The sequence below is a fragment of the Lagopus muta genome, chromosome 11, assembly GCF_023343835.1.
Source record: "Lagopus muta isolate bLagMut1 chromosome 11, bLagMut1 primary, whole genome shotgun sequence".
Taxonomy (NCBI): Eukaryota; Metazoa; Chordata; class Aves; order Galliformes; family Phasianidae; genus Lagopus; species Lagopus muta.
In genome coordinates, this window is record NC_064443.1 from 3,285,341 (window position 1) to 3,302,227 (window position 16,887).

At 41.6% G+C, this 16,887-nt stretch overlaps 1 protein-coding gene across 3 annotated transcripts in view; it reads right to left on the reverse strand.

Annotated features, from left to right (window-relative positions):
- LOC125698994 (centromere protein P) overlaps positions 1 to 16,887 on the reverse strand; it is a 119,986-nt gene that overhangs the window by 1,505 nt on the left and 101,594 nt on the right. For all 3 annotated transcript variants that reach the window (XM_048958025.1, XM_048958027.1, XM_048958026.1), the window contains exons 7-8: positions 1,316 to 1,395; positions 247 to 338 (exon numbers count right to left, since the gene is read on the reverse strand). In XM_048958025.1, coding sequence (XP_048813982.1) covers positions 247 to 338; positions 1,316 to 1,395 — 172 coding nt within the window. The remainder of the gene's footprint in view (positions 1 to 246; positions 339 to 1,315; positions 1,396 to 16,887) is intronic.

The following is a 16,887-nucleotide window of genomic DNA, read 5'->3' on the forward strand; positions in this document are numbered from 1 at the left end:
CACACACATTTGCTGTTCCTTACAGCAGCTGGCAGCCTTGCATTTCAGGGTAGGACAGATTGCCTGCTGCCTAAAACAAGATGTACTTGTTTTTGTAGTTGCTTTAAATAAAATATGTTGGAGGTGAAGCTCAGCAGCTTGCATTTCCATTTTATCTAAGGACAAGCTGGCCAAAAAAAAAAAAAGGGGGGGGGAGGGTGGCATTCTTAAAAGCTCAGAAATGGCCTCTGCAAGGAGCGGTGTTACCTTGCTCTGGTACTTTGGGCAGGAGGTCCAGAACAGGCGTAGTTGTCCCTTCTTCACTGATGAGCATCTTCCAAACAATCATCAACTCAAACCTGCACACAGCCAGAGGAAAGTTAGATGCTAACCAGGCAACCGGCTTTGTTTCTTCAAAGCAGAAAACATTCAAGAGCACAAAGTTCACATAGAATCATAGAATCACATCACGTGATGCAACTCACATCTTTGTTTTTGGGAATCAGAAATACTTCCATTTTTGAGCCAAGGAAAACCAGTAATTTGCTGATGAGATGTTACTCATTTCCAGGTACATACAACTTCTCAACCTCACCACATTTTCTTCCCCCTCCCGCTCTTGTATTTGTCTCATAAATGGTAAGTTTCTGTAGCACAGCGGTAATGGTGCTATGCAGAGTGAAGAGAGATTTCTCTGCAACTTCAGGTCAGGTGTTTTAGATGCAGCATGAAAGCAACAGAACAACTTCACAAGCATTTCCGTACAGAGCATGATGTTCTGGGCTGGGGGTGAGATCCACCCTTGCAGAGGTTTTGGCCTTTTTAGGATCACACACAGCAATAAGTGCAGCTGTGCCCAGGAAGCCCAAACAAACAGCAGAGGAAGGGCAAGATGAAATGAATCTCTTTGAACTTGACATATTTTCTGCTGCACGGGAGGGAAGATGTGTCTCACATTACTGAACTTGGAATTCAGATCATTTGTTATAAAATGAGCTTCCAACACATGCTGTTTTCCTTAAAATGCAGCAGCAGGTACTCAAGGTGGCCTTGCAGCTGGCTTACCTACCAGGACCACACAGAAGCAGCATCTACAGGCATTTCTTATTTTTTTCCCCTCTCTGCCTCTGATAGTTTTCAGTGTGCCATGGTAACACTGAACTGTAACAGGCATCGCCCCATCTGTGTGTTTAGAGAAGTTACTGCAAAGCAAAGAGTGCCTTAATACTGAAGCAGGACTATTGGAAATCATTACTGTGCATAAGTCACCCCTCTTTGCAAGTAAAATCTGTCCCTTTTGCTTAGAAACAACACAAAATCCCTCTTATTGCCTTACCCGGGAAGCTGACGGTTCCTTAGAATTATGTGATCTCCCTCCTGTCCTTCTGGAAGGATGACGATGTTGGGATATTTGGTCTGTAAGTAAACACATTCAAACAGGCATAAATTTGGTGACACAGGAGCAGACAAGAAGCCTTCCAGAGAGATCTGTCCAGTTGCAATGTGCTGCTAGTTAATACACTTACATTTTTAACAGTAATCACAAACACCATCAGAATTTTTAACTATTATTCTTCTTTAATTATGATTTTGGGACATTTAACTCGGTCACCTCAGAGAAAAAGGCAGGCCTGTTCACAAAGGTCTGGGAAGTCCACGTGCAAGAGGTACAGAAGCGTGACAATGTGGGTAGGTTCTGTTAATTCTCCTTAGTAATGCACTGTAATACAGCCTCATTTCACACAAAAAAAATTAAAAAAAAAATCACAACCTAAACCTTTGTGAGTTAGCAAACTTTGCTTTGACACAATTGATGTTCCTTTAGAGGAACAGGATCAGCGTCTCCATGTAGTGCTCTGAAAGCTTAACATAGCAAAGGCAATGAGATTTCAATGTAACTGCTTTTCCAAATATGGTGGGCCAGCAGAAAGTGATAAAACACCAATGACAGCTGCTGAACGTCCATTTCGGTGGGAAACAGGGCTGCTTACAGCTTCTACAGTGTGCTAAGAGTCAGTGAGCAGCCATCCCATCGTGTTACGGCTCTTAATAGTTTTGTCTTCAATAATATCTTGAATTACCTTGAATGTAACTTTTGCTGCAAGCATTCTTACAGCACGTAAAAGAAGCAGACTAGCAGCTATGTGTGCATTTGGGTGCTGTGAAGGAAGAGGAGTTTAGTCAGAGCAAGAGCAGGTCCATATGCATCCAAACACTGAGGAGGAACGCTTGTGACTGCATCCTGCAGGGACATGCTATTGCAAAGGGAAAGAATCCAGACACAGCTTGGTATCTTGGAGACCTCAGCACGCTTACTTGCTTGGACTGCCTTATGTCCTTTTTACCAACCTGTGTTCCAAACGCTGCAGTTCATATGAAGTGTGAACAGACTGCCAGCCTAAGTCATTCTGCAGAGCTCACAGGGCAAGCGTTATGTCTTAGGAAAAGGAGCAGGAGGGCTCATCTCTGAAAGGCACTGGAGAGAATGAGTTTGGTTTTATAGGATTATGCCTCATCTGGCAAACTGAAATTGCTACCAGATGTGACCTTGCTCTGTTTTAGGAATTTATGACAAACTGAAGGGGGTTTGTGCAGAATGCCAGATGACATAAAACACATGGAATTTGCCAATTTAAGTTTTTAGAGTATCCAGTGCTGTATTTATAATGTGGATAAAGGCCACAGTCTGGAAACAAAGACGTATAAAGGGAAACAAAGTGCATAGTAGCTATAGCACAAAAACGTGCCTGCTCTCAGGACACGAGCCTAGCAGCACAGTGGTATCTTCAGCTTCACTGTTTGTGGAATTGTGCTCCTCTGATGCCAGAAGTTTTTCAGGCCTTCTTTCTCAGTAAAGAATATTGAGGAAGTGGTAGTTTGTGAATGAGTACCTCTGCAGCTGCCATAATCAACCCTTTTACTGCTGGTATTTTATCATATCATCATAAAAACCATAAAATTGTCCTGTCATAACAGACCTTCTAAGGAGTCTGTCTCTTCTTACATCCCCTTTAGATACTGAAGTGTCTCCCTGCAGCCTCCCCTTCTCCGTGCTGCACAGCCTCAGCTCTCAGCCTGCCCTCATAGGGAGGTGCTCCATCCCTGGGGTCATTTGTGCCCCCTGGACACTCACTCTCCAACAGGCCCACATCTCTCCTGTGCTGAGGACTCCCATCAGGACACAACACTCCAGGTGGTGTCACAGCACAGAGCAGAGGAACAATTTTATGTTGTACAGAAACCAGAGCACAAAGTATACAGTTTTCAGTTGTGTAACAGCTTCCTGGTACATGGGAAAGGCTGCTTTGGTGAGTTCTGCACACAAGAAGCAGTTATTCTGTGCCTTAATAAATGCAAGAGCTTTGGCAATCAGTCTGAATGCTGTGAGAATCTGATCTTGTGTGAAGCTCACAGGATTCAGGATAAGATCCAGCTTCTTAGCAGGAAAGATCATATCTTAGCAATCCACCAAATGTGGAAAAAAGCCCAGATAGGAACATCCACTTCTCTTTTTCAGTTGTGTTACATTCTGAACCTGAAGCGACAACAGGCTTTGGAGCCTGCAATACCTCGCCAGGAGCTGTGCAAGGCTGGGTTCCTATGCTGGGATGGCTGCTCAGGATGACAATGGGCTGCAGTGGGAACTTGAACTGCCGTGATGAAGTGAGCAACGTTAAACACTGAGGGCATAGGAGGCAGGAAACAGCGACACCTTTCAGATGCCACGTTTAAAACACGGTGCCTATATCGCCCAGGTAGAACATGGACACCTGGCACATAAGTGGAAGCATTAGGCACACAGTGTGAAAGAGCTGCAACAAGTCCTTCCGTCACCACAGTTCAGAATACACTTGGGAGGTTCTGAATTATCAGCTGACGTTCCCTGCTGAGCCGCTGCCACTCTTCCAGGCGTTCCCCTGGGGACAAGAGGCGAGCAGCACAGCAGAATAACCCCATCTGCTCACAGGTCTCCTGGGAATGTCACCCCTACAAACCCCATTCAGCTGGAGATGTCTCTCCAAGTACTGCGATACCAGATGGGAAAGATCAGCTACAGCTGCATGAAACAAAGCCTGTCTTCAATCAAGAAGCATCTTCCCCCAGATGACTTTTAAATGTCAGTTCATGATCAAAAAATAAAAGCCCGTGCTATTATTACTTCTGGGCAGAAACGGTTTTCCCAGACCCTTCAGGATTCCAAGCAGGGAATCCTATGGGAACTTTGTGCCTAAAACAGAAACAGCCTCCAATCCTGAAGGCACAGCCATCATGACTGAGCACACCATCTCCCCTCTCTCACAAAAGATGTTGCATGCACACACACACAGAGCTAGCAGGGCAAGTAAACTTGTAATCTGTGCTCTTAAAATACTTTAAAAACTGTTGAAAACTGCATTGAAAACTCTTCTAAGAAAACAGTTGCAATATGTTTAGCTTACGAGGCCTGGCTAGGAATGCACAGCAGATCTGGCAGGGCAGCAGCTATCTCAAGGCAGGCAAACTTCCTTCCAGACCACTGACAAAGAAAACGTCCTACTGTGCTCATAGGTGGAACAACGCTCCAGGATTACCACTCACTTCAAATTCTGTAAGAAGAGCTGTATACAGAGACTTGTAAGTAAGTTGTGCTACTGAGCACAGCGATTTAAATTAGAGGAAAGAATGGCAATTGTTTTTGTTTTTTAAAGGAGCTAAATGGTGTGTTTAAGTAAATTTCAGTTAAAACAGAACTACAGAAATGGTTAGAACTCAGAGGTCAATTTTCATCCCATACTTAGAAAGACTACAGCATACTTTTTGGATAAGCTTAAATACCAATTTGTAGCAATCAGAATATGCAGTAAATTACAGCTATGAAAATGAGTTATTACCACTGCTTGAGAAAAACTTTGGCAAAATGTGTTTGAAACAATAAAAATGAAATGGTAGAGTTTTGAAAGAGCCAAAGTCAAGGACCAAAGTACAAAGACTTGGGAGTTGAAAGCAGAACAGACCTTAAAAGTTGTGACACGGTGTTTCATTTTGTGTAATTAAGGGAACTGAAACCAGGAAAAGACAACAACTCTTCCCTCACAACCAAAATACACTGCAAATGAACAGTTTGCAAATTGCAAATGGATTGGTGAAACTTCACCACTTGCCATTACATCTCAGGACAAACACAGTTGCTGCCTAACTAAACATTTTCCTTGAGTAAAACAGCCCTGCTGGGGTCTGAGTGACACAGAACCTCCAGCGTGCTCAGAACCAAGGAACAGCTGCACAGAAACGTGCACAAAAGTTCTGTGTAACCATCACGTTATCCACGGCACAGCAACCTGTTTGCCTTCTGTCAGACTAAAGACTAAAGCCAGCCTGAAGCGATGCCATAACATGCATGTTTCCTTCATAGCAGAGGAAAGCGGGGACAGGGTAACCTGGGGGGACGGTTAGAGAACAGCATTACGGATTGCACTGCTGACAGGGAAAATCTTTGCAGAAGTTTACCAAGACGTGCTGCTGCACAGACACGTACAGCATGAGAACTGCCCTGTGTCCAGCAGTTTCAGAGCTGTATTTTTCCAGCAGGCCGGAGCTGCAGATCCCTTGGCTAAGGCTCAGTGTCTGAGCACACAGCAACCTTGTGAGCTCAGGTCAGCGCTGCAGAATAGTGCCTAACGCCCTGGGCCTGGGAGGTCTCTCTCAGCAGCAGCCCTAAGCTTGTGTGGCAAAAGCAAACGGACAAGGAAGTTTCTTTGCTTTGTTTTTATCCTTCAGTTGATTGCAGTTGGCCGCCACTCTATTTCCGTTGCCGTTTATTTTCCTTCTACACATTTCCATAACATTATTTTTCATACTTGATTCAACTGTGATTTCTGCAGTCAATGACTCAGTTTGTCACCGTTCTCCTCAAATGAAAAGCAGTTTCCCTTCCAATAATTTTACCATTCCTGTTTAATTTTACACACATTTCTGTGCTGCTGTTAGCCAGAAGTCTGAATAACTGAAGTCAGCTGAATTCTTCTCCTTATTGCCTGCCCAAGGACCACAGAGGCTGGTACACCTATAACACAAACTTACTGCTGGTATGCATATATATGCACACATCAGAAAAGCACCCAGACATTGTAACATAGCCACAATGTTTTTGTGCCAGCTGATCTAAGGTTAAAGCAATGCAGCACCTTCTGCTTGGTAAAACAAGGTAGTGTGGTGCACATAACAAGCAGCAGCTGTCAATTAGTCACCATTTATTACACTGTATTTTGACCTCCCCCTCCCCCCCACTCCACTGCTGTGGCTAACTCAGTGCTCTTTGATGATTAACTCAGTGTGAGGCACAGTACAAAAGGCAGCAGATGCGTCTAAATTAGTAAAAGAATTAATAAGTCAAAGACATTATAGAGACCAAAAAGGTTGCAAGAAAGGAGCAATGATGCCATATTAAAAGCAGTGTGAAGAATGAGTCTGGGAAGAAAAAACTGACCCACAGTTATTCAATAATCCAAAAGATGCAGACTAGAAGAAAGGCATTTATGGAAGAGAAATAAAGCTATGTTTGTGTCTTCTTCCTGTATAAGCAAAGCAAGTTACGCTATAGATCTTAAATATTTTTCTCTGTGAAAGATGCTACAGGTTCTCTGTAAGCCTTTAGATGCCTTAATGCAAGGCTAACACAGCTTGGATCTGATGTACCACTGAGATGCTGATTATCAAGCGTAGCCCAACTTGATAATGTAAACTGCACAAGAACGAGCTAGTCCAGACAGCACTTTGTAAGCATTACATAAATAAAAGCATCTGAATTTAGTTAGTGTCTTGGCTCTAGAGCTCTGTGAGCTTTTCTCCAAGAACCCTGATGCTTTAAAAAAAAAAATAATAAAAAAATCATGGGACATAACCCAAAGCATCCAGTTCTTCTCAATAAGCACAGCGTTAGGCATCGACTGCCTTCACAGCTTGACTATAGAAAGTTTCCAGACAAGGTATTCAGTTTCTGCTTGGTATTTACTGTTGCAGTTCTTTCGTTCTGACTGCAGCAAGGACAAGAGCCTGCCTTCAACTACTGGTAATTGATGAACTCCACTTTTGCTATTAAAAGAACTGTTGCACGTTGGTACAGTAACTGAGTTCTTTAAGATATGTTCTTCTAATGTAAACACACCTGTGATAGGAGGGTTTTTATTTCATTAGCCAATACATACAACACACTCAAGTATATATTACCAGTTGCTCTGTGGCACTACCACTTCCATCCCTCCATCAAGTTGCCTTTGTATACAGGTTATGCAGAGAGAAACTACAAGCAAGAAGGATGACACACGGAAGATGTTAAATGTTCTAACAAACTTCAGTTATCATTAGTCCTTAATACTGCCAACTGATAGTCCAGTGATAGGAAAGGTATTAGATGTCCTGACGAAGGAGCAAGCAGGATAAAACTCAGAGAAGGGCCTTTTTGGAAGAGCCCTAAGGGCTGTTCACTGCTCTGTGGGCAAACGTTTGTCTCAGCAAGTACGAATGTTTATGTCCCATTTGAAACACCTAAAATACCACTTTTCATTTCTCTGAGAGGGATATAAAGCGTTTAAGAGGTCAACCTCTCATCACTTACGGCAAACAGAGAAGATCTGGGTCAATTGGTAGCCAGCTCCTCCATTTCTTAAGGTACCTTATGCACTAGCTGTACTGCCACCTCCTCCGGGCAACAGGATTGAAGGTGAATCTGCGTTTCCACAAATACAGATGAGAACTTTTGTGTGATAGGTACTTGAATCAAAACATGCTCATTTTTCAATTCCACCCAGATGATATCCACGTCCACAGCATTCCCTAATGCATGCAGTACAATAGCCCTCATTTGTCTAGCTGTCGTAAGGGCCAGATCAGTGCTTAAACATACAGATATGTAGGACTAATCTGTTCTCATTTAACACATCATACACTGAATTCTTTTCTAATCTGTCCAAACACGTGCTTTGGACAGCTGGATTTAAAAAAATCCAACACTTCAGTTTACCAAACACATTCTTATCTTAATCAAGAGTGAAATAGACTTGAGAAGATACAAGCACAGACAGGAGGAGATTTTTGGTACTCAAAAGCATTTAATATTTTGACAATTACTGTATGTGTAAAGGTATAATGTGTCCAACTCAATAACAGACCAGTTAAAAATGATTAACTCATCAAATTGGAGCTACAAAACACATCACAGAGAAAGAGCCAGAAAGCATAATGAGGAGCTATCATTACATCAGAACACCCTAACACCATTTACTCAGCAACTCCGCAGGACTCCATAGGCTAAACCTCTCAGAGCAAGGACGATTTGAAGATAAGCATTTTCTATTGTCAACTACAGAAGAACTTCTGGGGCAGCGATGCTAATTCCTTAGCAAACCCACTACAAGAAAGCACTTGCAGTTGCCAGGCAAAACTGTACTTATAACACACCTTATTTGGTTTTTCAGTGCCAAAGCTGCAGTCAGCAGGAATGCGCTCTGATGTGTGTGTAAATATTTGCACTATTGCTAGGCACTGCTGCAGAACAAAGCAGAGGTGGTAACACCAGCACGAGCTGCCGCGTAACTCATTCACCGTCAGTGCAGCTCTGAGGCAATTCTGTGTGAATATAAACGGCTGGCATTGCAGAAATATTTCAAACAACTGCCAGCAACAATAAATCTCGTTCTTGTAGAAGTCTACGCTGCTCATACTGTCTCTTTGTTCCTGTCCAGTGTGTCTGAGGAAGCACAAGCAGCTTCTGTTCCCTGTGTGCATTCATCCCAAATTCCTTGGCCAGTGTCACGCTGCACACAAGAGTGATGCTGTCAATGCATAGCATGCAGCAGTGCACTGCTTGGAGTCAGCTAAAGCATGTCCAGCAATTCTGTAATTTTCTTGCAGTTTCCACAAAAAGTGAGATACATAGAACACATTGGGGCATAGTGGCAGATAGAGGCATTGAATTAGTACGAAAAGTACCAGTTCTTTGATGCAGGGGAACACTTAACTCTATTTATGATTATTTTCATCCCATAAGATGAAAGGATAGATGTTGACTTTACAGACTGGAAGGCAGAGAGACAGAAAAAAATATCTGAGTTGATTTCAATCCCAGGTTTTCTCTTGGCTGCTCTAGCTCCCACACAGAGAGAGCTCTGCTCATCTTCCCTCACTGAAACAGGAATAAAATGCAGACAAACCTGCTAAAGATTTTAGCTGATTTAAAATTATTTTTAAATATACAATACTCAGGTTTAGAGGAATCTGTCAGACACAATGGCTTAAGAAATTTTCAGTAAGAACTTTACAGAACAAATGAAAAAAACAAAAATCCAACATCCTGCACCCCTTCAGAGCTCTCTAACCCTCTGAAGGGATGGTTTAAAGAAATCTTCTGATTTTTAAATGACAGCACTGTTCAAAGAACTGCTGGGCTAAAATACGGCTTGCTTTAATCAAAGCTGGTTAATGCTTATTAATTAAAAATAACCTTAGCACTATTGCAAATTACTACACGTTAGCTTTAGAGAACTCAATCTTTTCAAATCCACTCTTGAAAGGAAAAGGAGCAATGAAAGCATTTCAGCCACCTGGGCAGTTCAACTCACATGGGTTGCCTTCAACCTGTGCTATTACCAGGCTGAAACTACCACAGCACTGCAAACTCTTTTGGCTCCTATGCTCATCATATTTGGATCACCGTGCCTTACTAATATTACAAGTAATAATATACCAAGGCAGGATCACTTTGATCTGCTGGGTGGAATACATTGCTGTGTTTTTCAAAAGTCTTCACAGAAGCTGAGGAAAATATCAGTTAAGTTAAACAACCCCACACAAAATTGTCCTATGTGTATTTGACTTGAAACAAACCTAAGTGAGCCAGCCTCCAACATTGTTATGTAATTCATCAGTTTTGAAAGAGTAAAAAAAACAGTGCTTCTGCATCCCATAATAATCACATTGATTGGAACTCACTGATTAGAGAGGCTGTGGCTAGGTTGAATGCATACAGGAAAACCAAAATCTCTCAAGTCAGTCCCGGCTCACAACATGCATTCAGTAGCAGCAGCCTGATGTCACTTGGGGCCCATAACAGAGGATGCTGCACCAGTGGCACAGCATTCAAGGAAAGAAGTGAAGGTAAAGACAATGAAATAGAACTGCTGATTCATTAGAAGCTTCTTAAGAGCATCTAGGATCTTTCAAGCCATGGGAGATGTCTTACTTCTTGGTTAGGGTTGAATTAGCTCGTTTCAGCTGGTGGAACAGATAATTCTGTCAGGTTATTTCTGTTTTTCTGTTCCTGTTTTGAAACACAGTTTCATAAGACAACTATCCTGGGCCACTTAATCCGGGCCTGTCCTTCCTGCCCCCATTTTCCTTCCAGCAGCTACCGACAGCCCCACATCTGCCAGCAGAGTTGCTTGGGCAGCTGCAGCGTATCTGACCAGAAAGGAGAAGGCATGGAAAAAAAGGATTGTTTCCTCATTGTGACTAATGGCCCAGCCACAAAATCAGTAGCAGCAAAACAATCTGCAGACAGTGCATCACAGCACTGAAGCAAGAATGAATAATGTTGCCACCAAAGATTTCATCTCCTGACACTGACTATTTCGGGCAAACAGCTGTTGTAAAGTGAGCAAGCAGGATAAAAGAACAGTTGGAGAGCTGCTGGAGCATTGGAACTAGCTAGAGGCAAGTACTAGTGCATCAAGAACTGCACAGCTTCCGTACCAAACAGCTTCCTAACCCATGGTGCCAAGAAATAAAGCACCTTGATGAAGAAAGAGCCCGGTATCTATGGGAGTTAAGTGATAAGTTTTTGGCTAAGACTACAACATAACGTCTGAGGCTCCTGCTATTGCAATAAACAGTATCCCAGTCCTGAAATTGTTGGCTGATGAGGTTGCCATTTTCCAGAAGAGGAAACCACTGGTTTTGAAGCAAAAAGCCCTGAGCTGTGCAAGCACTGACCCAGAGGGTACAGCGAGGCCTGCAGCCCCTGCAGAGGGGATGCAATGCCATAAGTGATCATCTGTTGCAGGGAGAGCATCCCTCAGCTGCAAGTTTCTGCCACCTACCTTGTGTCATGAAGACATTTCAGAGACAGATTCAGCAAGGCTCTCAAAAATAACTGCTCCAGTCATTTCACCAGTCTTCCAGATAATAAAGGAAAGAGAATGCAAAGAGTGTATGGCAAAGAGGAGGCAGAAATTACAGTAAAACAGGTGAACTGGAAAAGTCTGTCTGAGCTTTGAAAGAGTTCCAACACTGAAGTTCTGCTTCAACGAGGCAAGTTGCTACACAACACAAATGCATTCCTCCACAACAGCACGTTCTGTAGAATTACAGATTTTTGTTTTTAGCCCAACCTGTTCTGTAAGAGAACACAAGGGGGAACATTGCTGGAGTTCCAGGAAATAGCAGCTCCCAGTCTGCACAAACGGGGCCACGACTGCTGCTCTCATCATAAAGCAAACACAAGTAATTACTTCACAAGGTGCTTTCAGCTTACACTCAATCCTCAATTATGTTTGCTGTGAAATTGCATATCTCAAGAAATGACATAATCATTAAAAATATCAATGCTATATTAAAAAATCAAATAAAAGTTAGCTCTTCACACACACAAACATAGATATATGCTTTTCATTCTTCCCCTCAAACTCTCGCTGGTAGCTCATAACAGAATTACTGCACAAGTAATTTTTGCCATTTTCCGCTAATTAACCCAAACAAATCACTTGGTTCCACTGCTTGTAATGGAGAAAACATGAATCAGCAGGCAATGACAACTACTTCTTAGATTTAAAAGGAAACCGCAGGCAAACTGCATTATTTTCCTCGGTGTTTTCTCTTTCCAGCTGCCAATAAACCCTTCATTTTAACTACAAAGCTCCAAAATACTTGTCTCCTCAGTTTACCTCTCCTTCCTGAGACAGTCACACAGTGGTGAGGCATCCTGTTATTATTTTCTGGTTAATATTCAACCCAACAGATGTGAAAATGCCTCAGGCAACAAGCAAGCAGTGTAAGAAACCAGCGGCAGGAACCCTGCTGTCTGCCCATCAGGTGAAAGCTCGTGTTTATCTGTAATATCCACGTATATTTGACATTATTTCACTTTGATACAAGATGGCAATAATTTAGAAAAGAAGTTTATTAAGGAAATGTGTTACCTGTCAGAGAAATGTCCAGTGTTCTATATCAACACTTTCCTTGCCATTCTACCTATACTTGGCAAGAGTAACCTAGCCTGATCAAGTAAATGGAAAGTAAATCATTGCAAGCAAATAGGGAAAGGTCATTCTAATAACTACATATTCACAATTTTAGTGAATCCTAAAAATCTATTTACAGTATTTATACACAGATAAAATCTTTCCAATATTCTATATTTGAAAGATAGACATCTGTATCTTCATTTTAGTTCAATCTTTACTTAAATGGCATAGAAGAAGCGTTGTCTCTTTGGTTCTGGGAAAGGTATGCATGGGATTGTAAAAAGGGCTGCACTGAAGAAGCAATAGCAGGATGTGAATGAAAGCCCCATAGGCTTATGTCTGTCTGCCAGAAATTTAACAACTGTTTCAGTTGCTGTGACCTTTCAAATCCTATTTTGGATCCTTCTGAATTCTCCATTCCCAGCTTCCAGTAGAAAAGAAGGCCAACTATTTTATGAAAGAAATAAACAGAAGAGAATCTCTTAAACACAAAGCATTACTGAGGACCCAGAACTGAAAAGAGGACTTCAAATATATCAGAATGATACTGACAATATCATGGGCTCTCCCAGAACAAAAACAACTTGCAACATCTGAAAATATTAGGGAAATGTATTTCATATAGAAGTCAGGGATGTTATTGTATGAACTACGGCAAGAACAAGAGAAAACATTTGCCTTTTGTGCTTAAAGATGTGATCACCTTTGAAAAAAAAATGAGAAACCTCAAATATATTGATAAGCACCAATACTGAATACTGGTGCATGAAAAAAGCCAACCCCCAAATGAAGATCCTGGTGCTATTTTAACCATGCAGAAGACACGCTCAACTGCAAAGCTGAATGTTTTGGAAAACTACAAGTCTGCAAATGAAAACTGCTGAAACATCATTATTCAGCATGAAAGGAGATGCCAGAATCCAAACCTGAAAAATAACATTATATTATTTGAAAGACAGGAATATAGTTAATATTTATGTTTACTACAACATTCAGTGTTTTGCAGTCATATTAGTAAAGCTTGGTGGACACTTTGCATCAAAACTCCACCGGGAATAGGCTTCAGATTACGAAATATTGACAGCTCCACTGCATTTACTCACAGATCACAGAGTTAAAGGCAATGGGTAAAACACATCAGCCTCAATCTTCAGCTGGCTGCTTCTCTTAAAGGCTATTAGTACCTACTGTATCTTCCTCCACTACCAAAACACTTGCCAGAAAGCAGGCAACCAAAGCTGCATAAATGCAAGCAGACCTACAAAATACTCTGTAACAGACAGAAGCAGTCATTACAGTACAACCCATACGTAGGCAAATCCTCAAGCCAGAAGTGAGGTACAGCCTGTGCTCCTTATCAGCAGCAAAAACATCTTTGCCAGATCGAAACAACTCGTGAACCTTTCCTCTATCTTCTGTCACGCTGCCATTTTGAAGTGAGAAAAACTTTTCTCAAACTAAAAGCAATGCTACAATACTGAACGTAAACCCAACCAAAAGGCACTGAGCTGTGGCAAGAGGAAGCGAGTATTGTACCTCTTCTATGCACTTCAGTGAAGAACTGGAATTGGGATGCCATTGAAAGTGAATTGCAATTTTTTTTAATGCAAAAAAAATGCTACATGCATCTCATATTGCACATTTAGGTTTATTCTCACCTAAACGCATTTTGTAATGAAGTTAGTATTTTTAAACATGTAAGAACAATCTGTTTTTAGTTTCCTCTAATGTTTCCCAGCGACATTTTTTCCTTCTCTGATGCTTTTTTCCTTAACAATATTGGTTACCACTGATTACAAAAAGGAATGCAGTAACTGCTATAGGTTTTAGAAATTTAGTGTACTGCCAATCCCAGATTCCCCTCCTCATGTTTTGTGCTGACTTTAGCAGTTACCATTTGTTTTCTCCCACTGCTATTCTTTCCAATTATAAAATCATGTGTTTTATTTTATAAAAAAAACCTAAACCAACACGTTGGTTAAGCCCAAAGTTTAGGATTCCATCTTTGTCTCTGGTCATAAAGCCCCAACTGCAAAGATCCATCACGACAACCAAGAGCAAAACAACTTCAAGAACTCATTGTGTTCTTTTACTGAAAGCTTTAAAAAGAAAAAGCTGTAGTGATTTTCAGTGCTGCCTCCTTTCCTTCAGATTCTTGAACAAAGCAGCAATAGCATTAAATGCATGTGGATGTGCTACGTGACACACAGGGATAACATCTAAAGCAGTGCTTTTGGGATCAATTCAACAACGGGGCCTACTTCAACAGAACCCTTCTCTAAACAGTGCAGTACAACAGGAGGCATCAGGAAACATCTGTTAGTAAGTGCAAGAGAGAAAACTACCAAGCACTGAGCCGTTACTCTCACTTGCCAGTCCAGTTTGAAGATGCAAGATCAATAAGTATACAGGTGTTGTAAAGTACTGCACGATCCATAAGCATACTCAGAAGTTAGGCTGGTAAGATTAGCACACTGGAAAGGATAATCAGAGATTAAATGAAAAGCGCTCACCAGTGTTGTAGGCACCCAAGAAACTCCACAAGGAGCGATCTCCAGAGAGAGACCCTTCCTCAGGGGCAATCAGCCCCTAAATGGCTGTAGGAGAGGTGCAGCCAGGCTCCACCCCTTCTGATCACACAGGTGAATTGCCTTCACCTGTGCTCCCAAGGCTGACCCAGTGCTCACCTCACGTGGTCAATCAGAGGTTCAGGCCGTGATTCAACAGTGCCCATGCAGAAGAACAGAGTGGAAGGCAATAATACCACAACAGTCTTAATGATCTTGATTAAACACCTAAAGCTTGGCCAGTGACACAGAGGAGATCTCCTCACTGCCCTGGCTGGCACAGCTTACTAAGAATACACAGCAGGTCTTATCCAAGACACGTCACTTAACCTACTGCAGGTACTCGATACCCCTGGCACAGTCGTCACAACTTGAAGCGTACTGCTCAGGAGATTAATATACGGCCAGTACGTGGCTGATGGATGCCTTTTGTAAAAGCACTGAAATCTAGAAAGTTTAAAAACAGTATGGATGTAAAAAGAAACATGGAACATCCCAACAACCTCATCCTAACAGCTTCAGGAGAAAAAATGGAGCTGAAGTGACGGATGGTCCCTACAACAACATGATCTACACCTTAGCAAGGAAGAAAAATCCACCCACTGTGTAACTTTAGGTGTTCTTAAGAAAAAAAACTTACTTCTTTCTGATATTGGATAAGTCATGCAGAAGATGTGGTCTTTCCAAAATTTCTTATTATATTTCTTAAAATAAGTTTCTAACTGTAGAATAAAGAAAAAAATTAAACTTGATGTTTTGCTGGAAACATTACATCATTCATTTAATAATGTTCAACAGAACATCAATATATAGAATAAGATATACTGCTACCTAAACATAATTAATCATCTCAGGACAGACTATAAAATTCTATCAGATAATTCTGAAATAACTTCAGAAAAAAAAAAGAGAAATGGAGACTCATGTTACAAATAACATTGTGAAGTTCTTTTGGGAAGGTTTCCAGATTTAATTTTAGTAGGAACTGAAAAAAAAAGAAGAGAAAAGAAAGAAGAAAATTAAAACGCCGTGCGTGTACTCCATATGCAAAGTTCACAAAACCCCAAATGCTCACAGCACATAACAACACGGCCCCATCACTGGGGGCTTTTTGGCACAAATTACAGAAAGAGCGTAACAACTTCAGAAATGAGAAAGCTGCAGTGCTTTCCACTCGCACAGTTTCTGTCTTTATGGTCATAATTTCCTCTGTGTTTACTCTAACCCCAGAAACAACAGAGCTTGTACTGCATGCCTGCTGTATACATTGTCTGCCTGGTTTTAACTTGGCAACCCCTCACCAGCCAGAGTCAGCACTGGGAGCAATCCTGATGGAGACCTAGTCAAGGAGAGCTCAGAGCCAGCTGCACTCAGACAGCCAATGATGCCAGCATGCAGACATGCCAGCCTCTTCTTTAATCTTGTTTAGAATACACGGAATAAGAGAAGAGTTACATACATCAGGAAAACATATCCATTCGAAGCAGACCTTAATTTTATTTTATTTTTTGAGAAGCTTATTTCAATGTTTCCAATGACATTTCATAACCAAGAATGCTATATCCCCTTCTGAACCACTTCCAAATTCCTTGGGGTTTGCTAACTATTAATAGAAAAAAGATGCTGGTTCAGTCTGGAGGAAAGGCAGCTCAGGGAAATCCTAAGAGCAGCCTTGCTATATCTAGGAGAACACAAAGCACAGCTCGTCAACGAGGTGAACATCAGAAGTGTGAGAGACAAACTCACTGAGGGCAATGGGACATGGCAGCCAAGAGAAGCTGGGTAAACTCTGTGAATGCCTTTTGAGACCAGCTGGACAAAACCTGGTCTGATCTCCTGAGGTCGCCTCAGACATGAATTGCTCCATAATTTTATGATTTCTACCACATCCAGATGTACACTTCTACAGTAAGTTAAGAAGTTAATTTAAGCAATATCATCAATTATAGGCAGTTGCCTAAAATAAATCATTCTTCGCCTTACTATGATAAGCTAGCTCACACGTAGCATTAAATCAGCTCACTGAAGGGTGTTCATGTATTGCCTTCAGCTATTAGTCAGAAAGAAGAAACCACACCGTACTGAAACCACTGATACTTAAAGAATCCAACTTTTGGGACAAAAAG